Here is a 22466-nt window from a genome sequence, read left to right as displayed (position 1 = left end):
TGCCTTTGACTATTGAAACCTTGGGGGGGGGGGGGGGGGTGCCAGCAAGAAGCTTGCTGTATTGTCTGGACATCAGGACCCTGCTGTAACGTATTATAGCCTGTCTGTTGGAAAGAACAGGTTTTCCTCTGTGCTTATTTTTTCCAGCTATAAAATACTTTTGGCTTTTACCAGAGTGTCTGGCTGTTTTTTCCAGTTGGTGTTGAGGTCTGGGGGAACCCAGACAGAACATTGTCCTTCACCTTCTCTCTCTCTCTCTCTCTCTCTCTCCATCTACCTATTGTTGTGGTTGTCTCATAGCCAGCTCCTCTGGTGGCAGATTTTGAACTGGATGAGCCAGGTCCATTGGAGGATCGGAGACCTGTGTGGCCCTCGAAGGGTTCAGACAGTGAGGAGGAAGGAGAGATAGAAGCTGAAGGTGCTGGAGAGGTGGAGGCCCCGCAGTGCCTATGGAACCCCCAGATAGAGCCTCGTCTGGGCCAGATGAGGGTGGGTGATTAATGACCCCATCCTCAACGTCAGGGTGCGTAGAATGATGGGACGACAGGAGCAGATGCGCAGGCGCAGAAGAAGATCTTAAATCACAGCTGGGAGTAATTAGGGAATCCTGCAGCAGGCTTAAAGGGGGAGCTTTTGTGGGAGAGCTCTTTGCAGGAGTTATCGTTGGTGGTTTAACAGGGACAACGAAACAGGTCCAGAGTTCCGTCTCTAAACCACCATCTTGCATCCTTGGAAAACAACCCTGTTTTTGGACACTTGTGTTTTTGAAAGATTGTAGTTCTTGTACAATAGAGTGAGTACCTACCACTGCAGCCCAGTTTGGAGGCATCCTTGACAAACATTGGTTGTGGTGGTGTTTGAGACAGTCGTTATCGGCCTGGCAGCTAACCCCGACCCTTTGGTCATAAACAGACTTTCTTCTGCCCTCATTGTGGCTCTCAGCCAATTTGCAAAACAATATACAGTGATACCTTGTCTTACAAACTTAATTGGTTCCGGGATGAGGTTCTTAAGGTGAAAAGTTTGTAAGACAAAACAATGTTTCCCATAGGAATCAATGGAAAAGCGATTAATGCGTGCAAGCCCAAAACTCACCCCTTTTGCCAGCCGAAGCACCCGTTTTTGCGCTGCTGGGATTCCCAAGAGGCTCCCCTCCATGGGAAACCCCACCTCTGGACTTCCGTGTTTTTGCGATGCTGCAGGGGAATCCCAGCATCGCAAAAACGAGCGCTTCGCTGGCAACGGAAGTCCAGAGGTGAGGTTTCCCAGTGAAGGGAGCATCAGTGAAATCGCAGCATCGCAAAAACACCAAAGTCCTTGAAACCCCACCTCTGGACCTCTGTGTTTTTGCGATGCTGCGATTTCACTGATGCTTCCTTTGCTGGAGGGGAGCCTCAGGGAGATCCCAGCAGCGCAAAAACGGGTGCTTCGCTGGCAACGGAAGTCTGGAGGCAGGGCATCCCAGTGGCCGCAGTGGGTTTGTAAGGTGAAAATAGTTTGTAAGAAGAGGCAAAAAAATCTTAAACCCCGGGTTTGTATCTCGAAAAGTTTGTATGATGAGGCATTTGTAAGACGAGGTATCACTGTATTTTGTGTGTCTCTCTGTGTGTTTGTCTTTCTCTCCTGCTCAACCAGCCCATCAGGCAGAACTCCTCCCTACTGTACCTGCATTTAAGCTCAGCCAAAACCCTCGTTCTCTGTCTCAGGTTCACAGCAAACACTCCCGTTCCAACAGTTCACAAAACGTCTCCACGCCTGGCGAGAGCAGGAGCCCAAAGTGTGAGCAGAAGACGGAGTGACATTTCAATCAGACAGGCCCCTTCAGAGTCCTTGCAGCTGTCACCAGCACAAATGTGCCCTCACACACACGGACCCAGGATGCAAGAGGAATGCGCAATGTTTGCAGGGAAGCGCATCTCTTGGTGGAGGAGTGTCATTATCCTTGGCCGCTCTATGGCGCGATTTGACAGCAATCAAAAAAGATTCTCCCGCCGATTTGACAGCGAGACAGGACCATTTTCAGCAGAGAGACGTCAAAGTCTTTGTGAAAGCCCAGGCGCTTTTCTTTCTATTTAATGCTACAAAGGGGAAGTGAAAACAATCCCTCAATCTCGCCAGGAACAATTGTGCATGGGGTGTTTTTTTTAAAACCTCTTTGCCTGCAGGGAGAAAAGTGCTAAGCCTGCTTCTTTCACAACCTGGTGTCTTTCGAGGTCCTTCTCTGTAGTCCACATTCCTCCACTGTTACGGCTTTGCATCGTTCCTCTTAACCAGCAGTCGCCTTTATGATTGGCATCTCTGTCTCCCCATTCAAATTTCTTAGGCCTTCCAGTCACCGCAAGGCCCCCTTTGCAAATATCCCCATTGGTGTCACACCTGCCTGTCCATTGACTGAAGGACGCTTGGCTCGGCTTAGCTATTTGAGCTAAAGGCTTCTTAAAATGCGCTGGGCTGACGGAGCTCCCAGGACACTTATCATCGAGTCTGTCAGCCTTGAGTCTGTCATCTGCACCTCCATCACTGTCTGGTTTGGGCTCTGCAACCCAACAAGACTGACAGGGACTTCAGAGGAGGGTCAGAACTGCAGAAAGAACAACGACTGCCCACCTGCCTTCCATTGAGGACCTGTAGACTGCATGGGTCAAAAAGAGGGCGGGGAAAATATTGACTGACCCCCCGCATCCTGGACATAAAGTGTTTGAACCCTTACCCTCAAAACCTCACTACAGTGCACTGCACACCAAAACAACTAGACAATTAGACACAAGAACAGCTTTCCCCCCGAACGCCATCACTCTGCTAAACAAATAATTCCCTCAACACTGTCAAACTATTTACTAATTCTGCACTTCTATTTCTACTAGTTTTTTCTCATCATTTATTTATTCATTTGTCCAATACACAAATACATAGGAAGAAAGATAGACATGTGATAATATAAAAGAGGGTGAAAGTGAACTTAGAGGAGAGGATATATGAAAGGGAGAGAATATATAAGATAGATGAAAGAGAGGAAAGACAATTGGACAGGGGACGAAAGGCACACCAGTGCACTTATGTACGCCCTTTACTGGCCTCTTAGGAACCTGGAGAGGTCAATCGTGGAGAGTCTAAGGGAGAAGTGTTGGGGGTTAGGGGTTGACACAATTGAGTCCGGTAATGCGTTGCACGCGTCAATGACTCGTTTGTTGAAATCATATTTTTTACAGTCAAGTTTGGAGCCGTTCGTATTAAGTTTGAATCTGTTGTGTGCTCTTGTGTTATTGCGGTTAAAGCTGAAGTAGTCATTGACCGGTAGGACGTTGCAGCATATGATCTTGTGGGCAATACTCAAATCGTGTTTTAGGCGCTGTAGTTCTAGGCTTTCTATCACCCATTCCTATCACCCATCTCCTCCCACTTAGGACTGTATGACTGTCACTTGTTGCTTGTATCCTTAAGATTTCTGTTAATATTGTTTGTTTCCTGATTGCTTATTTGACCCCTATGACAATCATTAAGTGTTTTTTACCTCCTCTCCTCCATCACTTTTTCCATCTCACGAAACATCTGAACTCGATGTGGGCTTTTTGACATCCTTAACGGTTCCGATCAACCTCCCCTGGCCATAACCTTGGACAGGTTTCCTCCAGAAAAGATCTTAAGGCCAGTGGCTTGCAGGCAACGGCCGGCATCAAATAAAGTGCATTGTGGAAGCAACACAATGACTCAGCGCTTTGGAGGGAGACCGGGGGGGTGGGGGGGAGGAATAGAGAGCAGGAATAAAATGCCAAGTTCCCATAACCGCTATGCTCACACTTCCCATGGGAACATCATTTCCATGAATGGGCAAATTATTAAGATGAAGAAACGGCCTTTGGTAAAAGGAACTTTTGTGCCAGCTCAGAAATTGAATGATCACTTGCGACAAGAAATGCGAAAGAGGAACGAGATGTGAGCATAACAGTTGAGCCTCAGCTCTTTGCAGTGGCTGATAAGGAAGAGTTAAAAGGGGGAAATTTACTCTCAAGTGTGCACGGATCATGGCAAGTTATCTCGCATTTATAGCCGGGTGGGTCTTTTATCGGGGACCAAGACCAACAGCAATGATGATTAGCAATTATACAATATAATAACAACAGCCCAGCACTAAAAGAGTCCATCAATTATAACACCTGGAATAGATTCTCACAATAACTAGAACTGCAACGTGATGGTTACTGGAGAGGACTTCTTTGAAGGAAGGAGGCAGGCCGGTTAATTGGCGAAAGGCCCATGGATGGTGGTGACTTTGCAGGATGAGCAGAGAGAGAGAGTCGAGTCTCCTAGGCAACTCGCTCCTCAAAACAAGGTCACGCAAGATGAAAGACACCATTCGAAGGCATTTAAAAGGATGTTCTTTCCCCAAGTAAAGTTAGCAAGGCCGACGGGAGGAGGAGGAGGAGGACGAGGAGGACGAGGAGGAGGAGGAGGAGGGGGACCTTGAGAAGATTATTCACCTGCAACTCTGCAAGGTCATTTCAGGAGAGAGCGTGCAACAAAACCCGGCTCCATTTGGGCAGGCAAGGGTTAATTCCTTCTGAGTTTATTTTGGGAAATGCACGAATAGGCTTCGAATTGCAGGGCTGCAACACTCCAAACTGTGAAGGTGGAAATCGCAGGGTGACCGGCCTTCTCTCTCTCTTTTAGCTTCTTCTTCTTCTTCTCTTAGGTGTGTGCAGAAGATTTGAAAGTCAGGAAAATGGTCACGGGGCTCAAGGGTGTGATGGTTAAGAAAGCCCAATGCTTTTTTGATATTATGGGGAAGGAAGGAAGTAAAGGGAGGGAGGGAGGGAGGGAGGGAAGGAAGATCAATAATGGTCAAGGAAGAAAGCTCAAAGAAGGAAGGAAGCTCAAGGATCGAACAAGGATCAAGGAAGGGGGGAAGGTCAAGGAAGGTGAAAGAAAGGTGGGTTTGGAAGGAAAATCAAGACACGAAGGCCAAAGAGGATCAAATCAAATAAAAGAAAGTCAAAAAAGGTCGAGGAAGGAAGGGTAAGGAAGGAAGAAAGCTCAAAGAAGGAAGGAAGCTCAAGGATCGAACAAGGATCAAGGAAGGGGGGAAGGTCAAGGAAGGTGAAAGAAAGGTGGGTTTGGAAGGAAAATCAAGACATGAAGGCCAAAGGGAGTCAAATCAAATAAAAGAAAGTCAAAGAAGGTCGAGGAAGGAAGGTTAAGGAAGGAAGAAAGCTCAAAGAAGGAAGGAAGCTCAAGGATCGAACAAGGATCAAGGAAGGGGGGAAGGTCAAGGAAGGTGAAAGAAAGGTGGGTTTGGAAGGAAAATCAAGACATGAAGGCCAAAGGGAGTCAAATCAAATAAAAGAAAGTCAAAGAAGGTGGAGGAAGGAAGGTTAAGGAAGGAAGGAAGCTCAAAGAATGGAACAAAGATCAAAGAAAGTCAAAGAAGGTCAAGGAGGAGAGTCAAGGACGGAACATCAATGAAGGGAGAGAGGTAGGGAGGAAGACCAATAAAGGTAAAGGAAGTGTTATGCCGGGCTTCACCTTACAAGCCTCCTCCACACGGTCAGACTTTTTACTAAGTCTGCACTTCTATTTCTACTAGTTTTTCTCATCATTCCTATCGTCCTTTTCCTTCCACTTAGGACTGTATGACTGTCGCTTGTTGCTTGTATCCTACGATTTTTATTAATATTGATTGTTTCTTCATTGCTTATTTGACCCCTATGACAACCATTAAGTGTTGCACCTCCTGATTCTTGACAAATGTTTCTTTTTCTTTTATGGACACTGAGAGCATCTGCACAAAAGACAAATTCCTTGTGTGTCCATTCACACTTGGCCAATAAAGAATTCTATTCTATTCTATTCTAACCTCAGATTGTGTCCCCTTGTTCTTGTGTTCACTTTCCTATTAAAAACACTTTCCCTCCTGAACCTTATTTAACCCTTTAACGTATTTAAAAGTTTCGATCATGTTCCCCCTTTTCTCATTGAAGTTTCGGTCTCGTTGAAGTTGCTCAATGAAAGTGGCTGAAATGATGATTCATTGAAAAACTGATGATTTCATGGTCACGTGACCACATAGTTTTCTGTACAACACAAATGAAAACTCAGTTTGACCTGACTTCGTTTTTGGAGAGGAGCCAAAGTTGGCTCAGTGCTGCCACCTTATGGAGCATTTGTGCGTAACAGAAGAAACAATCTTAATGGCTGAACATTTTTCTCTTTGGAGGATGCCACCTTCTTCAAACGCCTCTCGACTCATAAAAAGCATTATTTATGAATGTGAATACAGCAGCACCTCTACCTAAGAACGCCTCTACTTACGGACTTTTCTAGATGAGAAGCAGGTGTTCAAGATTTTTTGGCCTCTTCTCAAGAACCATTTTCCACTTACATACCCGAGCCTCCGAAACTGTAACTGGAAAAGGCGGGGAGAAGCCTCCGTGGGGCCTCTCTGGGAACCTCCTGGGAGGAAACAGGGCCGGAAAAGGTGGGGAGAAGCCTCCGTGGGGCCTCTCTAGGAATCTCCTGGGAGGAAACAGGGCCGGAAAAGGTGGGAAGAAGCCTCCGTGGGGCCTCTCTAGGAATCTCCTGGGAGGAAACAGGGGCTGGAAAAGGCAGGGAGAAGCCTCCGTGGGGCCTCTCTAGGAATCTCCTGGGAGGAAACAGGGCCGGAAAAGGTGGGGAGAAGCCTCCATGGGGCCTCTTTAGGAATCTCCTGGGAGGAAACAGGGGCTGGAAAAGGCAGGGAGAAGCCTCCGTGGGGCCTCTCTCGGAATCTCCTGGGAGGAAACAGGGCCGGAAAAGGTGGGGAGAAGCCTCCGTGGGGCCTCTCTAGGAATCTCCTGGGAGGAAATGGGCTGGAAAAGGCAGGGAGAAGCCTCCCTGGGGCCTCTCTAGGAATCTCCTGGGAGGAAACAGGGCCGGAAAAGGTGGGGAGAAGCCTCCATGGGGCCTCTTTAGGAATCTCCTGGGAGGAAACGGGGCCAGAAAAGGTGGGGAGAAGCCTCCGTGGGGCCACTCTAGGAATCTCCTGGGAGGAAACAGGGGCTGGAAAAGGCAGGGAGAAGCCTCCGTGGGGCCTCTCTCGGAATCTCCTGGGAGGAAACAGGGCCGGAAAAGGTGGGGAGAAGCCTCCGTGGGGCCTCTCTAGGAATCTCCTGGGAGGAAATGGGCTGGAAAAGGCAGGGAGAAGCCTCCCTGGGGCCTCTCTAGGAATCTCCTGGGAGGAAACAGGGCCGGAAAAGGTGGGGAGAAGCCTCCATGGGGCCTCTTTAGGAATCTCCTGGGAGGAAACGGGGCCAGAAAAGGTGGGGAGAAGCCTCCGTGGGGCCTCTCTAGGAATCTCCTGGGAGGAAACAGGGCTGGAAAAGGTGGGGAGAAGCCTCCGTGGGGCCTCTCTATGAATCTCCTGGGAGGAAACAGGGCTGGAAAAGGTGGGGAGAAGCCTCCGTGGGGCCACTCTATGAATCTCCTGGGAGGAAACAGGGCTTATTTTTCTTTTGGGGTAACTTTTTAAAAATGTTTTTCTTCTCCACCGCAAAACATACAATACAAAACACCTTCTCTTTAATCACAAAAAAATCATTAACCCTATTTAATGTATCAATAACTTTTCCCCCCAATCTAATTTTGTCTTCTGGATTAACCAATTGTCTTCTAAATTTATTTCATCATTAGGCCCATTATCTTATAATTAAATTTCATTTTTAATATTTCTTCAAATATTTAATACAAATCAAAATATTTCTAGCTTATTAAACATTAAGCCATGGTGCCTTCATCTTTATACATTTTAATAAAGCTAAACTCCCTTGTTTAACCTATTAATGCTAGAAAAATAAGAAAAAATAAAATAAAATAATAACAATTAAAGAAAGACAAATCAAAAGAACAAGCCAATTTCAAACTTTTCTCATGCCCCTCTCGATATATTGTCTACTTGTTTACTTCCAAATCTTCAACTTAGTTCTAAACACAATTAACAAGTAATAATCCAAATCTCCACTTCTATATTATTTAATTTTATTCAATTAGATTTGTATGCCACCCCTCTTCGTTAAATCTTATTCAAATCACTTAATAAATTCACCTATATTTAATTATATTTTCAAAGTGCTTATCAAATTCAACTTACCTTCCATTAATATATTTCATCAATTTTCATTCATTTTACTTATATGTTTTTCATTGATATTCATAACTCGTATTTCTAATAACTCTATGCATCAACTTCAGAAAATAAAATAATAAAAACTAAAAGCCAAAACACAAGATGTCTTTTTCTCTTTTGCCTGTTCAGGAGAGAGGAGAAGGAATTGGAACTGTATAACTTCACAGATGTTGGCTTCCTTTCAATTCTTGCACCTCAAAAAAGACCTCCCCAAAAATATACCTGTGCAAGTATTTTTGATTTGGAGAGATAGTATATTTATAGCCGAATGTAGGTTTGGCTTCAGAAATAGGCCTTCTGGGTAGGACCATGTAGAAAGTTTGCATTCGTGATTTAGAGCAGGAGGTGGACAAACTTGGCAACTTTTAAAATGTGTGGACTTCAATTCCCAGAATTCCCCAGTTCCACAAAGTCTTAAAGTTGCCAGGGTTGGATGCTCCTGATTTAGGGCAAGGGATGTATTTCAGGTCATTGGAGTCCAAATTTCTCTAATCCGGTTCATCCCTCATGCGATGGACCTCAACACAGGCACCCCAAGCACCAGGGCCTCCTGACTCAAATGATGCAAATGGCACAAATGTGGTGTCACTTGGAAACTCTGCTCCAGAAATCTGTAACACACCCTCTCTCCCTCCCCCCTCTCTCTCTCACACACAAATGTACCCTTTACACACAGACTTTTCCATTCAAAGCAATGTATACTATGCAAGATCCAAAGAGCTGAGGAGGAGGAGGAAGGAGGAGGAGAAAGAGAAGGAAGTGAAGGAGATGGAAGAGGAGATGGAGGAGAAGGAGAAGAAGTAGTAGTTATAGGGATTAGTGATATGTTTTGTGCATCTTTATGACTTTCCTTTCAGAATTGATAATTTTCCAGACAGCTAATCATCCATCCATCCATCCATCCATCTTATTTTATTTATTTATTTATTAGATTTGTATGCCGACCCTCTCCATAGACTCGGGGCGGCTCACAGCACAATAAAAACAGTTTATAACAAATCTAATAATTTACAATATAAAATATTAAATACCCCATTATTAAACAGACATACACACAAGCATACCATACATAAATTGTATAGGCCCGGGGGAGATATCTCAGTTCCCCCATGCCTGACGACAAAGGTGGGTTTTAAGGAGTTTGTGAAAGGCAAGGAGGGTAGGGGCAGTTCTAATCTCTGGGGGGAGCTGGTTCCAGAGAGTCGGGGCCGCCACAGAGAAGGTTCTTCCCCTGGGGCCCGCCAACCGACATTGTTTAGTTGACAGGACCCGGAGGAGGCCAACTCTGTGGGACCTAACTGGTCTCTGGGATTCGTGCGGCAGAAGGCGGTTTCAGAGATATTCTGGTCCGGTGCCATGAAGGGCTTTATAGGTCATAACCAACACTTTGAATTGTGACCGGAAACTGATCAGGAACCAATGCAGACTGCGGAGTGTTGGTGAAACATGGGCATACTTGGGAAAGCCCATGACTGCTCTCACAGCTGCATTCTGCATGATCTGAAGTTTCCGAACACTTTTCAAAGGTCGCCCCATGTAGAGAGCATTGCAGTAGTCGAACCTCGAACCATCCCTCTATCCCTTCATCCACCCATCCATCCCTCCATCCATCCAATTTCTCTGGCTGCCCAGCTCAACCACGTCAACTCTGGGCAGCTTACAAGCCTTGAATCCCAAAACAATTTAAAGGGCATTAAAGCAATAAAAGCCCCCCCAAAATGAAAGAAAAAGGGGAAACTTAAAGCAGGGCGAGGGTCCACCTGCTTCCCTCCCCAAGGAAAGACAGGCAGGAGCGGAGGCCGTTGGGTAAAAGAAGAACGAACCGAAGCTTGTAATAAAAGCAGACAGGTAAAGAAAGTGAGGAGACTCGTGTTGAGTGCCGGAAATAGCCACAAACTTCCCTAATCCTCTTGTTAGTTGGCAAAAAATTTCTTCCCTCCTGTCAGAGCTTCAGATGATATAATGACAGGACGGGAGGAATCTTTCCTCCCCAAAGTGCAGCTCAGATCCCAGAGAATTCAAACCGAGCAAATTAACCACCATTCAGAAAATATCCGCTATGATGTCGGGTTTCAGTGTCTGCAAAGCCTTTGTGTGTCTGTGGCGCCTTTGTGTGTCTGTGTGTCTTTGTGTGTCGGTGTGATAGGCATTACAATCATTGCAGACATTGTGACTGAGCGGAAGGAACTGAAGCATAAGCCCTTTTCATTGGATTTTACTTATTTATTGTTTGTATCCTGCCAGTATTATTTTTACAAATTCCTCAGGGTATACACCTGTCTATGTCTTGCATTTATTCTTTTTATATATATAAATAACTCAAGGTGGTGAACGTACCTGATGCTCCGTCCTCCTCCTATTTTTTTGATGCTAAATTCTGACATAGGTTTTGGGTCAGGGTCAACTCTGAAATGCTTTACAAACCCTGGTCCATAAATCACCAACGTCTGATATTTGGGTGGGGAGAAACAAAACATGGAAGACAAAAATGTACCATTAAATACCAAAATCACTTCTGATGTTTGGAAATTCCACCCAGAAATTCCTGTTTTTCTTTCCTTCTTACATATTGTGAGTAGTGTTGGGCGAACCCGTTGAAGTTCGGGTTCGGCGGGTTCGGCCGGACTTGATGTCGGAGTTCGGGTTCGGGCCCCCAAACTCGACCCGAACTCAAACCCCAACCCCTCAGGCCCAGCGGGAGGTGAAGCGCTGGGGGGGAGGTCAGGCTCCGGGTCTGGAGTGGCCCCCCTGCCTCCCCGAAGCTGAGCCTCAGGGCCCTCCCCGCCTCCCCCTCCCGCCCACTGCCCACTTAAAGCTGCTGGCCAGGATCCTGAATATCCTGCCGGCAGAACCTGCCTCCCCACCCCTCTGGACCGGCATTAGGCTAAGCGCTGGGGGGGAGGAGGTCAGGCTCCGATCCCCAGGAGCTCAGGGGGGAGAAAGTCCTGCCTCCCTGTCTTTGCAGCCGGCAGGAGAGCCGCAGTGGAACAAGCGAGAGGCTCCTAAGCGGGCTCCAAGGTCAGGCGTGGTTCTTACCACCACCACCACCCCAGTGGGGAGGCCAAGCAAATGGGAAATGGGATTCCTCACCTCCTTTTGCTTGCAACCCCCCCCCCCCGGTCTGTGGGAAATCCCCGCCTCCCCTCCCTCTTTGAGCTCCAAAGGCCCAGATTCCCTCCGTCCTTTTGAAGCGCTTCAGGGCCGGAGCCCTCCCCGTCTCTCCCTCCCACCCACCGTCCGCTTGAACCTGCCAAGCAGGATCCTGAATAGCTGGCATGTACAGAGCACCACACACACACACAAACACACCCGCTGCTGCAATAGTATCACGGTGTTCGATTGAACGCCAAACCTGAACATGGACTTCTGGGAAAGTCCGGGATACAGTATACCGAACCCGGCCAAGTTCAGCACGGACGCGAACTATGCAAGTTTGGTTCGCCCAACAACCCTAATTGTGGGGAACCTGTTCCATTTTAAGCCCCTTGACTCCATGGCCTTTCAGAGAAGGGGATTCTGCAAGCTTGTGGGTTTGAGTCTTATTAACGTTGAGCAAAAGAGGTATTTAAAGAACATTTTTGGTGGGTCATGAATAAGGTATGAGCTTAGAGGGTTTATAAAGAGGATTTGGCAAAGTCTTGGGGGATAAGGAGAGCTACCAACTCTGTTGACGGTGGGACTCCTTCCTTCTGCCAAGTGGAAATGTTCTCCACTCTCCCTTGATTCAGCAATATATGGCACTGCAGAGGCGGCTAAATTAACTTCCTCGATTAAAAAAAACAACAATAAAGAAGGCTCAGAGTATTATAAAACTTGGAATACATTTTATGAATGGTGAGAAACAAGAACAAAATTAATATATAGTGACGAATGAAATATAAAATAAAAAGGATAAAGTTACTTCACTAATAACATTTTAAAGATAAACGATGAGCCATTTGATTTGTGCTAATTGAGATATTGTAATAATGATTGATTTAAGGCGGTTGAAAGCAAAACAAACATGTACATAAATCAAATAACCAGAATTATTATTTTTTTCAATATCACCGTTTGTAACAGCCGTAAAAATGACTAAGAAGATGTTGTGTTTAATGGATGTGAATAATTTAATTGATTATTCTTTTTTTTCCATGTGTGTATGTATAAGTGTTTGTCTTAAATGTTTATATGTTCTGTTTTTAAAGTATATATTTCAATAAAAATATTTTTTTTAAAATAAAAAGAATTTTAAAAGAATATATCTGCATTTAATGGCTGACTGGAAACTCCTTTTGAGCGAAGCAGGTAAAAAAAGCTACTATGGTGATTAGGGAAAAAATGGATCATAGAAATAAGGGGATCTTTCTATTGTGATCATAGAATAAGAGGTGATTTTGAAATTGTGTTCTTATTTGCTGCAAAGGGAACTGGAGGCTTCTTCCTTCTCCCTCTTTATTTATTTATTTATTTTATTTATTTATTAATTAGATTTGTATGCCGCCCCTCTCCGTAGACTCGGGGCGGCTAACAACAGTAAAAAGACAATATGAACAAATCTAATATAAAAAGTAATGTCAAAACCTCCAAATTAAGAAACCAACCATACATACAGACATACCAAGCATAAATTTTATAAGCCTAAGGGGAAGGGAATATCTCAGTTCCCCCATGCCTGACGACAGAGGTGGGTTTTAAGGAGCTTACGAAAGGCAAGGAGGGTGGGGGCAACCCTGATATCCGGGGGGAGTTGGTTCCAGAGGGTCGGGGCCGCCACAGAGAAGGCTCTTCCCCTGGGACCTGCCAAACGACATTGTTTAGTCGACGGGACCCGAGGAAGGCCAACTCTGTAGGACCTAACTGGTCGCTGGGATTCGTGCGGCAGAAGACGGTCCCGGAGATATTCTGGTCCGATGCCACGAAGGGCTTTTAATCTCTCTTTGCAGCAGAAGAAACAATGGATGGAAACTAATCAAGGAGGGAAGCAATTAACAAATGTTAGGACAATCAACCAGGGGAAAGTTTGCCTCCAGAAGTTGTGAGTGCTCCAACACTGGACAGCCATCTGTCTGAAAGGGTCTAGGCTGGTCTCCTGCTCAGCAGACGGTTGGGCCAGATGACCTCCAAGGTCCGTTCCACCTGGGTCTAAACTGACTCCAGGGCTCTGCAACTGACAGAGACTTCATCATGCAGGCACACTGGAGGAAAGTGACAGGTGGGAGGAGAGGGTGAGGATGTGCAAAACAGTTTTGGGGAATTAGAATCCATGCATCTTATTGCCATCCATAACCTGGTCGGGATCGGTGGCCTCGTTTGAGGCAGGCTGCCCATTAAAGTTGAGCAACTTTATAATATGTAGCTGTCACACCGAAAATGGTTTTCTCCGGGGAGGGAAAAAAAGAAAGACAGGTACAACTCACCAGAAACACAGGAGGAAATGTTGATCCAATCACCTGGAAAACGAAAGAGAAAGATTCTTCATTTTGCTTAAAAAAACAACAACAACCAGAGAGTTCAGACAGAGCATAAGTCAGATAAATAGTTACAGAATTATGCATCTCTACTCCGTGTTAAATCTTAGTGTGTTCACTGGTCTTATAAGAACAAGGCCGAAATAGCGCTATCCTAGTCTCCCTTAATTTTAAATATTCAGCAAAAACATATGACATATATATATATATATGTATAGCTATAGTATATTTATTATATATTTGTTTTACGTATTTATTATGAATTTATTAGGTATAATGTGCATTATGTATGTATGTATGTATGTATGTATGTATGTATGTATGTATGTATTTTTCATATTTCTAAACCTCTCTCCAAGAGGGGCTGTGGGCAGGGATTCTATTTTTCTTGACAAGATTTTGGAAGACTTTCATTTTTGCCTCTTTCTTTCCAAATCCGAGGGGCAAGGACTAGCCCAAGGTCGCCTAGCTGGCCTCTGGACTAGAACTCGCAACCACCTGGTTTCTAGCCTGAGGCCTGCAACCCCTAGACCTCACAGGGAAAGGAAAGTAAATATTTCAGTGGGGCAGGGCTGTAAATCAAACACTGGGTCTTGGATTCATGAATATTCTCAGGACTTTTGTATTTTGACTCTTCTTGGATTCTACTAAATAAAGCAGGAGTAAATTAAACCTCGCGGGGCTGAAGTGTGCTCCCCAGGTGTCTTACTTCTGGTTGCAACTATTGCTTATTTTTTAATTCCAAGAGTCCTAACTCCTACAGATGTTTCTGATTCTGAAGGTGGGGGGGAGAAAGGCCGTTGTAAATTTAATTTATTGGCAATGCAGAATGCTACTTCAGGCTTCCACTGAGCACTCCTCCTCCTCCTCCTCTTCCTCCTCCTCTTCCTCCTCCTCCTCTTCTTCCTCCTCCTCCTCTTCCTCCTCCTCCTCCTCTTCCTCCTTTTCCTCCTCTTTCTCTTCCTCCTCCTCTTCCTCCTCCTCCTCCTCTTCCTCCTCCTCCTCCTCTTCCTCCTCCTCCTCTTCCTCCTCCTCCTTCTCTTCTTCCTTCTCCATTCCTCACCTCTTTCCCTTTCTTCTCCCTCTCCCCCCCACCTTCTCGTCCTACTTTTCATTTTACAAAAATGCCATTCAGTCATAACAGAATGATTGACATTCCATTACCAAATGCTAATGTCATTGTTTGTGGGATTGGAATGTCATTAGAGTCCCTGCAAACATGCATTCTGAGTCTCTCTTTTAGACACAGAAATAAAATAAATGCAGGATTTGAACGCTAAGTAAAATAGCGGTGACTATTGAATTTGGACTAAAGCACTTCTCACTTATTTTAAAAAAAAAGTATTAAAAACTCTATGCAAAAAGCCAATGAATTTGACTAAAGCACTTCTCACTTACTTAAAAAAAATCTATTAACGTCTGATTGTATTTTATTCTAAATGTTTTAATAAACCCGGGATTAGATCAGCAGTTCCCAGTCTTCTTAATGCAACCCACCACCTCATGGTGGAAAGTTCTTATCAACTTTGGCACATGCACATTTTTGAACACATGCCAAATAAAAGCACCCATCCATTTTTTTTTAAAAAAATTTTTTATGCATCCTATGTGTCAAAAGTTCAAAGAAAATCAGTTCACGCTTGCAAAAGTGTCACTATTTAAATTTGATTCACCCCCATAACACACACAGACCCTGGTCCGAGATTCCGAAGCCTTTGTGGATGTGAAATTGTAAACGGGGGCAGAGAATATTCCATCCCGCTTATACAGTCTGACCCTGGAGTCTGGGAGCCCTCAGGCGGGGCCTTCTCCGGTGCTTCGTTATGGAAGAGAAATCCAGGCCTGACTGGCCATGCGTTCAGGGCAGCTACATTCATCTATCAAGCTTCAAGGTGAAAACTGAAGGAGCAAATAGGAATGAAATGACTTTTCCAATAATATGATCCTGAATTCTCTGGCCATTGGCTCAAATGCTCTCTTTCTCCCTCCCTCCCTCTCTTTCTCCCTTTTGCCATCTTTCCTGCACTGATATCAGTTTGTTTGTTTGTTTGTTTGTTTGTTTGTTTCTTTGTTTGTCCACCCCAGAGCCCCCAATTTGCACTGAAAGATGTTGAAACAAAATGCATAAGCCACGGCCACAGTGTGGTAGTAAAAATTTTGGTAGCTGTTGTGGTTCAGCCTGAGTCAGATCAAAGACCAGCTGCATCTCTGCTGGCCCCATGCCAGGGGGAAGTTGAGAGCAGAGAGGAGAGTTCTTTGCAGTCAGACAGTGCAGTCAGCAGTCACGAAAGTGAAGGTGATGCAAGGCCTGGGAGCCCTGGGGAAGGGCTATCTCCAGCAAGTAGCTGTGATTCCTTGGAGTCCTTGGATGATGAGGCACAAGCTATCATTAGTATGTGACAGAGACGCCTAGCTCAAAGGAGGAATCAACTGCGTAGATATTATCAGCGTTGAATGAGGAACACCTGGGGGTTGGGTGTGGTCCTCATTAGCAGGGAAGGGTTTATAAGGCATGAGAACCATTCCGGCAGCGTGGAGTGTTATCAAAGTGGAGTTGGTGTTATCTGCATTGTCTCTCAGCGTTTCTGTTCCTGGCTCGTGACCCAACAGTCTTGAAGACCCGTGGGAGGTTTGTGCCTGTTATCAACAGCCTCGTTTGTCATCAAGGATCCTGTGTTTCTGTATGAACAATTGCCTTCGTGTATCTATTTGGAGTTCCAGTGTTTTCCTGATCTGAAAGTACATTTTCTGTTGGCTTCTTTTCTCTTTACCATTATAAAACTGTGTTTGGATTCTACCGGTGTGTCTGGCTTATCTTTTTGGGTTGGTCATAGCTTCCGGAGTGACCCAGACAGAACAGTAGCCCATCACTGTTAGTAGCCCATCTCTGTCCTCACTTCCAGCCCTATTATTCTATTATTATTATTATTATTATTATTATTATTATTATTATTATTATTATTTTATTAGATTTGTATGCCGCCCCTCTCCGCAGACTCAGGTTATATTCCTAAACTTGCAAGGAACAATGAATTAAAGAGTAGTGATGGGCGAACCCAACGGTGTTCGGGTTCGGCAAGTTCGGCCAAATTTTACACAAAATTCGTCCGAACCCGAACTCGAACCCGAATGGGGAATCCCTCCCACGAAGAGATTCCGGGGCAGAGCTTTGACGTCACCGGCAGGTTGCTAAGGACGCCAAGGTGATCACTTCCTGGATTCCATGCATCCTTAGGAACCTGCCGGTGATGTCAAAGCTCCAAACGCCGAACATGACCCTGAACTTTGCCCGAAGTTTAGAAAAATTTGGTACGGACCCGAATTGTGTGGGTTCAGTTCACCCATCACTATTAAAGAGCAGCATTATATTACTTTTTGCAACCACAATAACAGTAATAGCAATGTCACATCTATAGACGTCTCTGGGTATTTTTTTCCTCTTTAAAACCACGTTTTCAGTGGAAAGAATTGTTTGTCCCTCTTTCCATTATCCGGTGAAAGGCGTGTTTTGTTACCTGCGTTCGCTCTGTGGCAGTGCACCAGATCAAGGCTGAAAACACTCGTCAAGGCTTCCTAGCAATCCAGAAGATGTAATAATAATGTTTTTAAAAAAGAACCGAGAGGGTTGGCCAATGTGAGATATTAATTATCGGAACATCCACAGATGCACCAAAGTTGAGTTCCCCCACTAATAGGCTTCCGCTTTAAGAGAAAGGCTAATGGGATTCAAGGGCAGCCATTCATGCAAAGCGAAGGGAAGTTAATAGTGAAAGGCAGGCGGAGATGTAAATAGTAATGAGGTTGGTGGAGAACTGTCATGACCTCAAAACAGAAGGAGCTGTGGGTACATTCAGCCTTTCGCTGCTGCCCCCCTTGTAGTTAGCTGGATTTTCCACATTGGGACAGGACTCGAGACGTTGGGCCCAAATTGCGCAATCAGCGGGGTACTACTACAGAACCCACCTCTGAGTAATTAGTCTCACTGAAGAGAGTGATGAATCTGCATGCAGTCGGGAGGTGGAACAACTAGCCTTGTGTTGCCACTAGTAGAATCTGGAACTAAACACACACTCAAAACTATAGAAATGGTGGTAGACTTTAGGAGAAACTCAACCATCCTTCCACCTCTCACAATACTAGACAGCACAGTATCAACAGTAGAGACCTTCAAATTTCTAGGTTCCATCATATCTCAAGACCTAAAACGTCATCAATAGAATAGAATAGAATTTTATTGGCCAAGTGTGATGGGACACACAAGGAATTTGTCTTTGGTGCAGATGCTCTCAGTGTCCATAAAAGAAAAAGAGACATTGGTCAAGAATCATGTGGAACAACACTTAACAATTGTCACAGGGGTCAAATAAGCAATGAAGAAACAATCAATATTAATAAAAATCTTAGGATAAAAGCACAACAAAGAATGTTCTTTCTGCACCAACTCAGGAAGCTCAAACTCCCCAAGGAGCTGATGATCCAGTTCTACAGAGGAATCACTGAGTCTGTCATCTGCACCTCCATCACTGTCTGGTTCGGTTCTGCAACCCAACAAGACCGACACAGACTTCAGAGGAGAATCAGAACTGCAGAAGAAACAATGGCTGCCCACCTGCCTTCTGTTGAGTCAAAAGAGGGTGGTGAAAATATTGACTGACTCCTCGCATCCTGGACACAAATTTATTTATTTACTTACTTACTTACTTACTTACTTACTTACTTACTTACTTACTTACTTACTTACTTACTTACTTACTTACTTATTAGATTTGTATGCTGCCCCTCTCCGCAGACTCGGGGCAGCTGTTTGTTTCAACTCCGACCCTCAAAACGTTGCTACCGAGCCCTACACACCAAGACAACTAGACACAAGAACTGTCAGACTTTTTACTAAATCTGTACTACTATCACTACTAGTTTTTCTCATCCTTCCTATCACCCATCTCCTCCCACTTATGACTGTTTGACTATAACGTGTTGCTTGTATCCTTAAGATTTTTAGTCCAGACGACATTGTTTAGTCGATGGGACCCGGAGAAGGCCAACTCTGTGGGACCTAACCGGTCACTGGGATTCGTGCGGCAGAAGACAGTCCCAGAGGTATTCTATCGCAAAGTCCGTTAAGGGGGAGACCTGTGCACAATATCCCACGAGACCACCCTTCGTCCATCCATCCATCCTCCTGCATTTTATTTTATATTCTGTTTACATCCCCCAGCATTTTATTCCTGTGCAAAAAGGATGAGAGAGGCCATTCTTAGCTGCTCCCCCCCCCCTTCACACACCCCAGCCCTTGCAAACGCTGAATTATTCACAGTCCTGCGTGGAGACCCAGTTTCTTCCTAGAGCCTCTTTGAAGACGGTGCTGCTCCTTCGGGGGGAGAGAGCGCGAGAGAGCGAGAGCGATGGAGACGCTTTCAATCAAAGGGCGCACGGCTTATGGTAACTGATCAGGGGGAGGAAACCCCAGCAAAGAAATGAAGATGTTTACACACCTCAGGTGCCTGCCATTCTTTCATGCTTTGATGCAAAAGCACATGACTTCCTCCACGTCTTAATTTTTATTTTACTTATTTGATTTGCGTATTGGTAGTGTACACAGATATAACGCTGTTTATACATACATGAGATGGGTACTAATAAGAGGGAAACATGGGGGCAGGGGACGGAAGGCACGCTGGGGCACTTATGCAGGCCCCTTACTGACCTCTTAGGAATCGGGTGAGGTCAACAGTGGAGAGTCTAAGGGTCAAGGTTTGGGGGGTTTAGTGACGAAACTATAGAATCAGGTAGTGAGTTCCAGGCATTAACTACTCGGCTGCTGAAGTTTTATTTTCTACAGTCAGGTTTGGGGTGGTTTACTTTGAGCTTGTATCTTTTGTGTGCTTGTGTATTATTGTGGTTGAAGTTGAAATATTCATCGACAGGAAGGATGTGGTAGCAGATGATTTTGGTCGTGTTTAAGGCAACGTAGTTCCAAGCTTTCTAAGCCCAGGATTTCAAGTCCAGTTGCATAGGGCAGTGTTTCCCAACCTTGGCCACTTGAAGATATCTGGACTTCAACTCCCAGAATTTCCCAGTCAGCATTTGCTGGCTGGGGAATTCTGGGAGTTGAAGTCCAGATATCTTCAAGTGGCCAAGGTTGGGAAACACTGGTGTAGGGGATTCTGTTGTGAGTGGAGGAGTGGGGGGCTCTTCTCATAAAGTATCTCTGGATGTTTTCTAGAGTGTTTATGTCTGAAATGCGATGTGGGTTCCGGACAGATGAGCTGTATTCAAGGATTGGTCTGGCAAAAGTTTTGTATGCTCTGGTTAGTGTGAGATTACCGGAGCAGAAGCTACGTAGAGTTAAGTTAACAACGCTTGAAGCCTTTTTGGTGATGTTGTGGCCGGGGGCAACTTTGGCGCTTAGGTCATTTGATAGAAGGTTTTTTTACAGTGTGATATAATAATGTAATGATACATAAATAAATGAGTCCATAAGGAAGTCATTCTTTGGATTGATTGATATCAAAAGATCAGAGGTCAACACAAGTTCACTCTGATGAACAAGACTGGGTTTTTCCTTGCAATCCAAGTTTCCTTCCTATGAAAATCCCATTTATTTCTTTTTTAAAAAAACCTGATTGACTTTAGTCTAAACCTGGCAACGGTCTCTTCCCAGGAGATCACTGTTTGGGGCTTTTATGTGAAACTCCCTTGTTCACCTACGCACTTCCCCCCTTGCAAAATGTATTAATAACGTCCGGTGGATTTATTGCGCTGGTTCGCCAGGGGTGATTTAGTCCAGGGAAGAGCAAACGGACAATCCTGGACGATGACCTTTAAATATCACCATCCATTCCAGCCATCTAAGGAGGGAGCCAAGAATGTTTGCCATGACATTAAGAGCAGGTTGCCAGATGTCTTGGACTGACCCAGAGAGAGGAGCGTGGACAGGTTTGCCCTGATGTCCAAATCACTCCAAAAGAAGAACGATATTAAAATTAAACAGTGGTCTGAAACGGTGGCATGCTAATTTTTCACTCTTAAGGGCTGTCATCCCACCTTATCTTCCTGTCAAGGCTCATAGTGCGTCGTTCTTCTCTAAAGAGGGGGGAAAACCTGAGTCCAAGGGCTCATAATATACACGGTGAAAGTCATTCGTGTTACCAGATGCTGGATATCAAAGGAAATAAAAGTACAGAGGTCCCTCTACTTACAAACTTAATTCGTTCTGTGACCAGGTTCTTAAGTAGAAAAGTTTGTAAGAAGAAACAATTTTTTCCATACGAATCCATGTAAAAGCAAATCATGTGTGCGATTGGGGAAACCGCAGGGATGGGGAAGGCCCTGTTTCCTCCCAGGAGATTTCTAGAGAGGCCCCACGGAGGCTTCTCCCCACCTTTTCCGGCCCTGTTTCCTCCCAGGAGATTCCTAGAGAGGCCCCATGGAGGCTTCTCCCCACCTTTTCCGGCCCTGTTTCCTCCCAGGAGATTCCTAGAGAGGCCCCACGGAGGCTTCTTCCTGCCTTTTCTGGACCTGTTTCCTCCCAGGAGATTCCTAGAGAGGCCCCACGGAGGCTTCTCCCCACCTTTTCCGGCCCTGTTTCCTCCCAGGAGATTTCTAGAGAGGCCCCACGGAGGCTTCTCCCCACCTTTTCCGGCCCTGTTTCCTCCCAGGAGATTCCTAGAGAGGCCCCACGGAGGCTTCTTCCTACCTTTTCTGGCCCTGTTTCCTCCCAGGACATTCCTACAGAGGCCCCACGGAGGCTTCTCCCCACCTTTTCCGGCCCTGTTTCCTCCCAGGAGATTCCTAGAGAGGCCCCACGGAGGCTTCTCCCTGCCTTTTCCGGCCCTGTTTCCTCCCAGGAGATTCCTACAGAGGCCCCACGGAGGCTTCTCCCTGCCTTTTCTGGTGACAGTTTTGGAGGCTCGGGTTTGTAAGTGGAAAATGGTTCTTGAGAAGAGGCAAAAAAATCTTGAACACCTGGTTCTTATCTAGAAAAGTTCCTAAGTGCAGGCATTCTTAGGTAGAAAAATTTCAATCTTGCCGGTCACATGTCCAGCAAGCTACACCCACAAAATAACCCACCGCCACAGCGTGGTAGTAAAAGAATTTGCAGCCTTCATTTGTTTGCACCAAGTTTTATTAGGAATCCATTTTAAAAATGGACAGAGAAGTACAGAAAATCAGAAAATAGAATGGAACGCCATCCGATTGATCAATATATGACGTTAAAGTGGCTTGAAACACTACAAGGCCAAGCAATCCACCACCTACTTTCCACACTGCTTAAACCACTCTCCATTAAGTTTATTAACAATGGCTTTATTGTGCATCGTAACCATCTTGTCAGTGACTGCAGACTGAAACATCTGATGGGTAATATCAATATTATTATCAGATAGCAAACCACAGATTATCTCCGTGGGTGTCCTAGCAACCATTTTCCTAATCAATGGAGGGAGAAATCTCTCTCTAGGAGGCGATTGACAAAATCAAACATAATGAGCAACTATCTTCATGTAGGCGGAATCAGAAATGCAATCTCTCTCCTCCGACTGGAACCGCTGCATATTTGCCGTAAGGGAAGCCGAGAATATAACTCGGTAAACATGCGTCTCCTCCAAGCTGGGTTGTAATGAAAAGCTTTCTAAGGAGAAGCTACAGACACATTTAAAAGATCAATATCTCCTAGAAAATTGACTTAGCTGTATAATTCTCTTACCACCCCCCATTTTTTGAGTAGGTACACACAGTCTTCAATATTTAATTTATTGCTGTTGTTACTATTCAAGATGTGAGGGAATGTAATAAGGAGGTGGGTTTCCAGGAGGGATGAGTCCATGAGGAGATCTATCTATCTATCTATCTATCTATCT

General features: G+C 45.1%; 1 protein-coding gene across 2 annotated transcripts in view; it reads right to left on the bottom strand.

Moving 5' to 3' along the window:
- NRG3 (neuregulin 3) overlaps positions 1-22466 on the bottom strand; it is a 698544-nt gene that overhangs the window by 403844 nt on the left and 272234 nt on the right. For both annotated transcript variants that reach the window (XM_070751913.1, XM_070751911.1), the window contains exon 2: positions 13555-13587. In XM_070751913.1, the coding sequence (XP_070608014.1) occupies positions 13555-13587 (33 nt within the window). The remainder of the gene's footprint in view (positions 1-13554; positions 13588-22466) is intronic.

The sequence above is a fragment of the Erythrolamprus reginae genome, chromosome 5 (genome assembly GCF_031021105.1).
Source record: "Erythrolamprus reginae isolate rEryReg1 chromosome 5, rEryReg1.hap1, whole genome shotgun sequence".
In the NCBI taxonomy this organism is placed as follows: Eukaryota; Metazoa; Chordata; class Lepidosauria; order Squamata; family Dipsadidae; genus Erythrolamprus; species Erythrolamprus reginae.
This window is presented reverse-complemented; position numbering and strand designations above follow the sequence as displayed.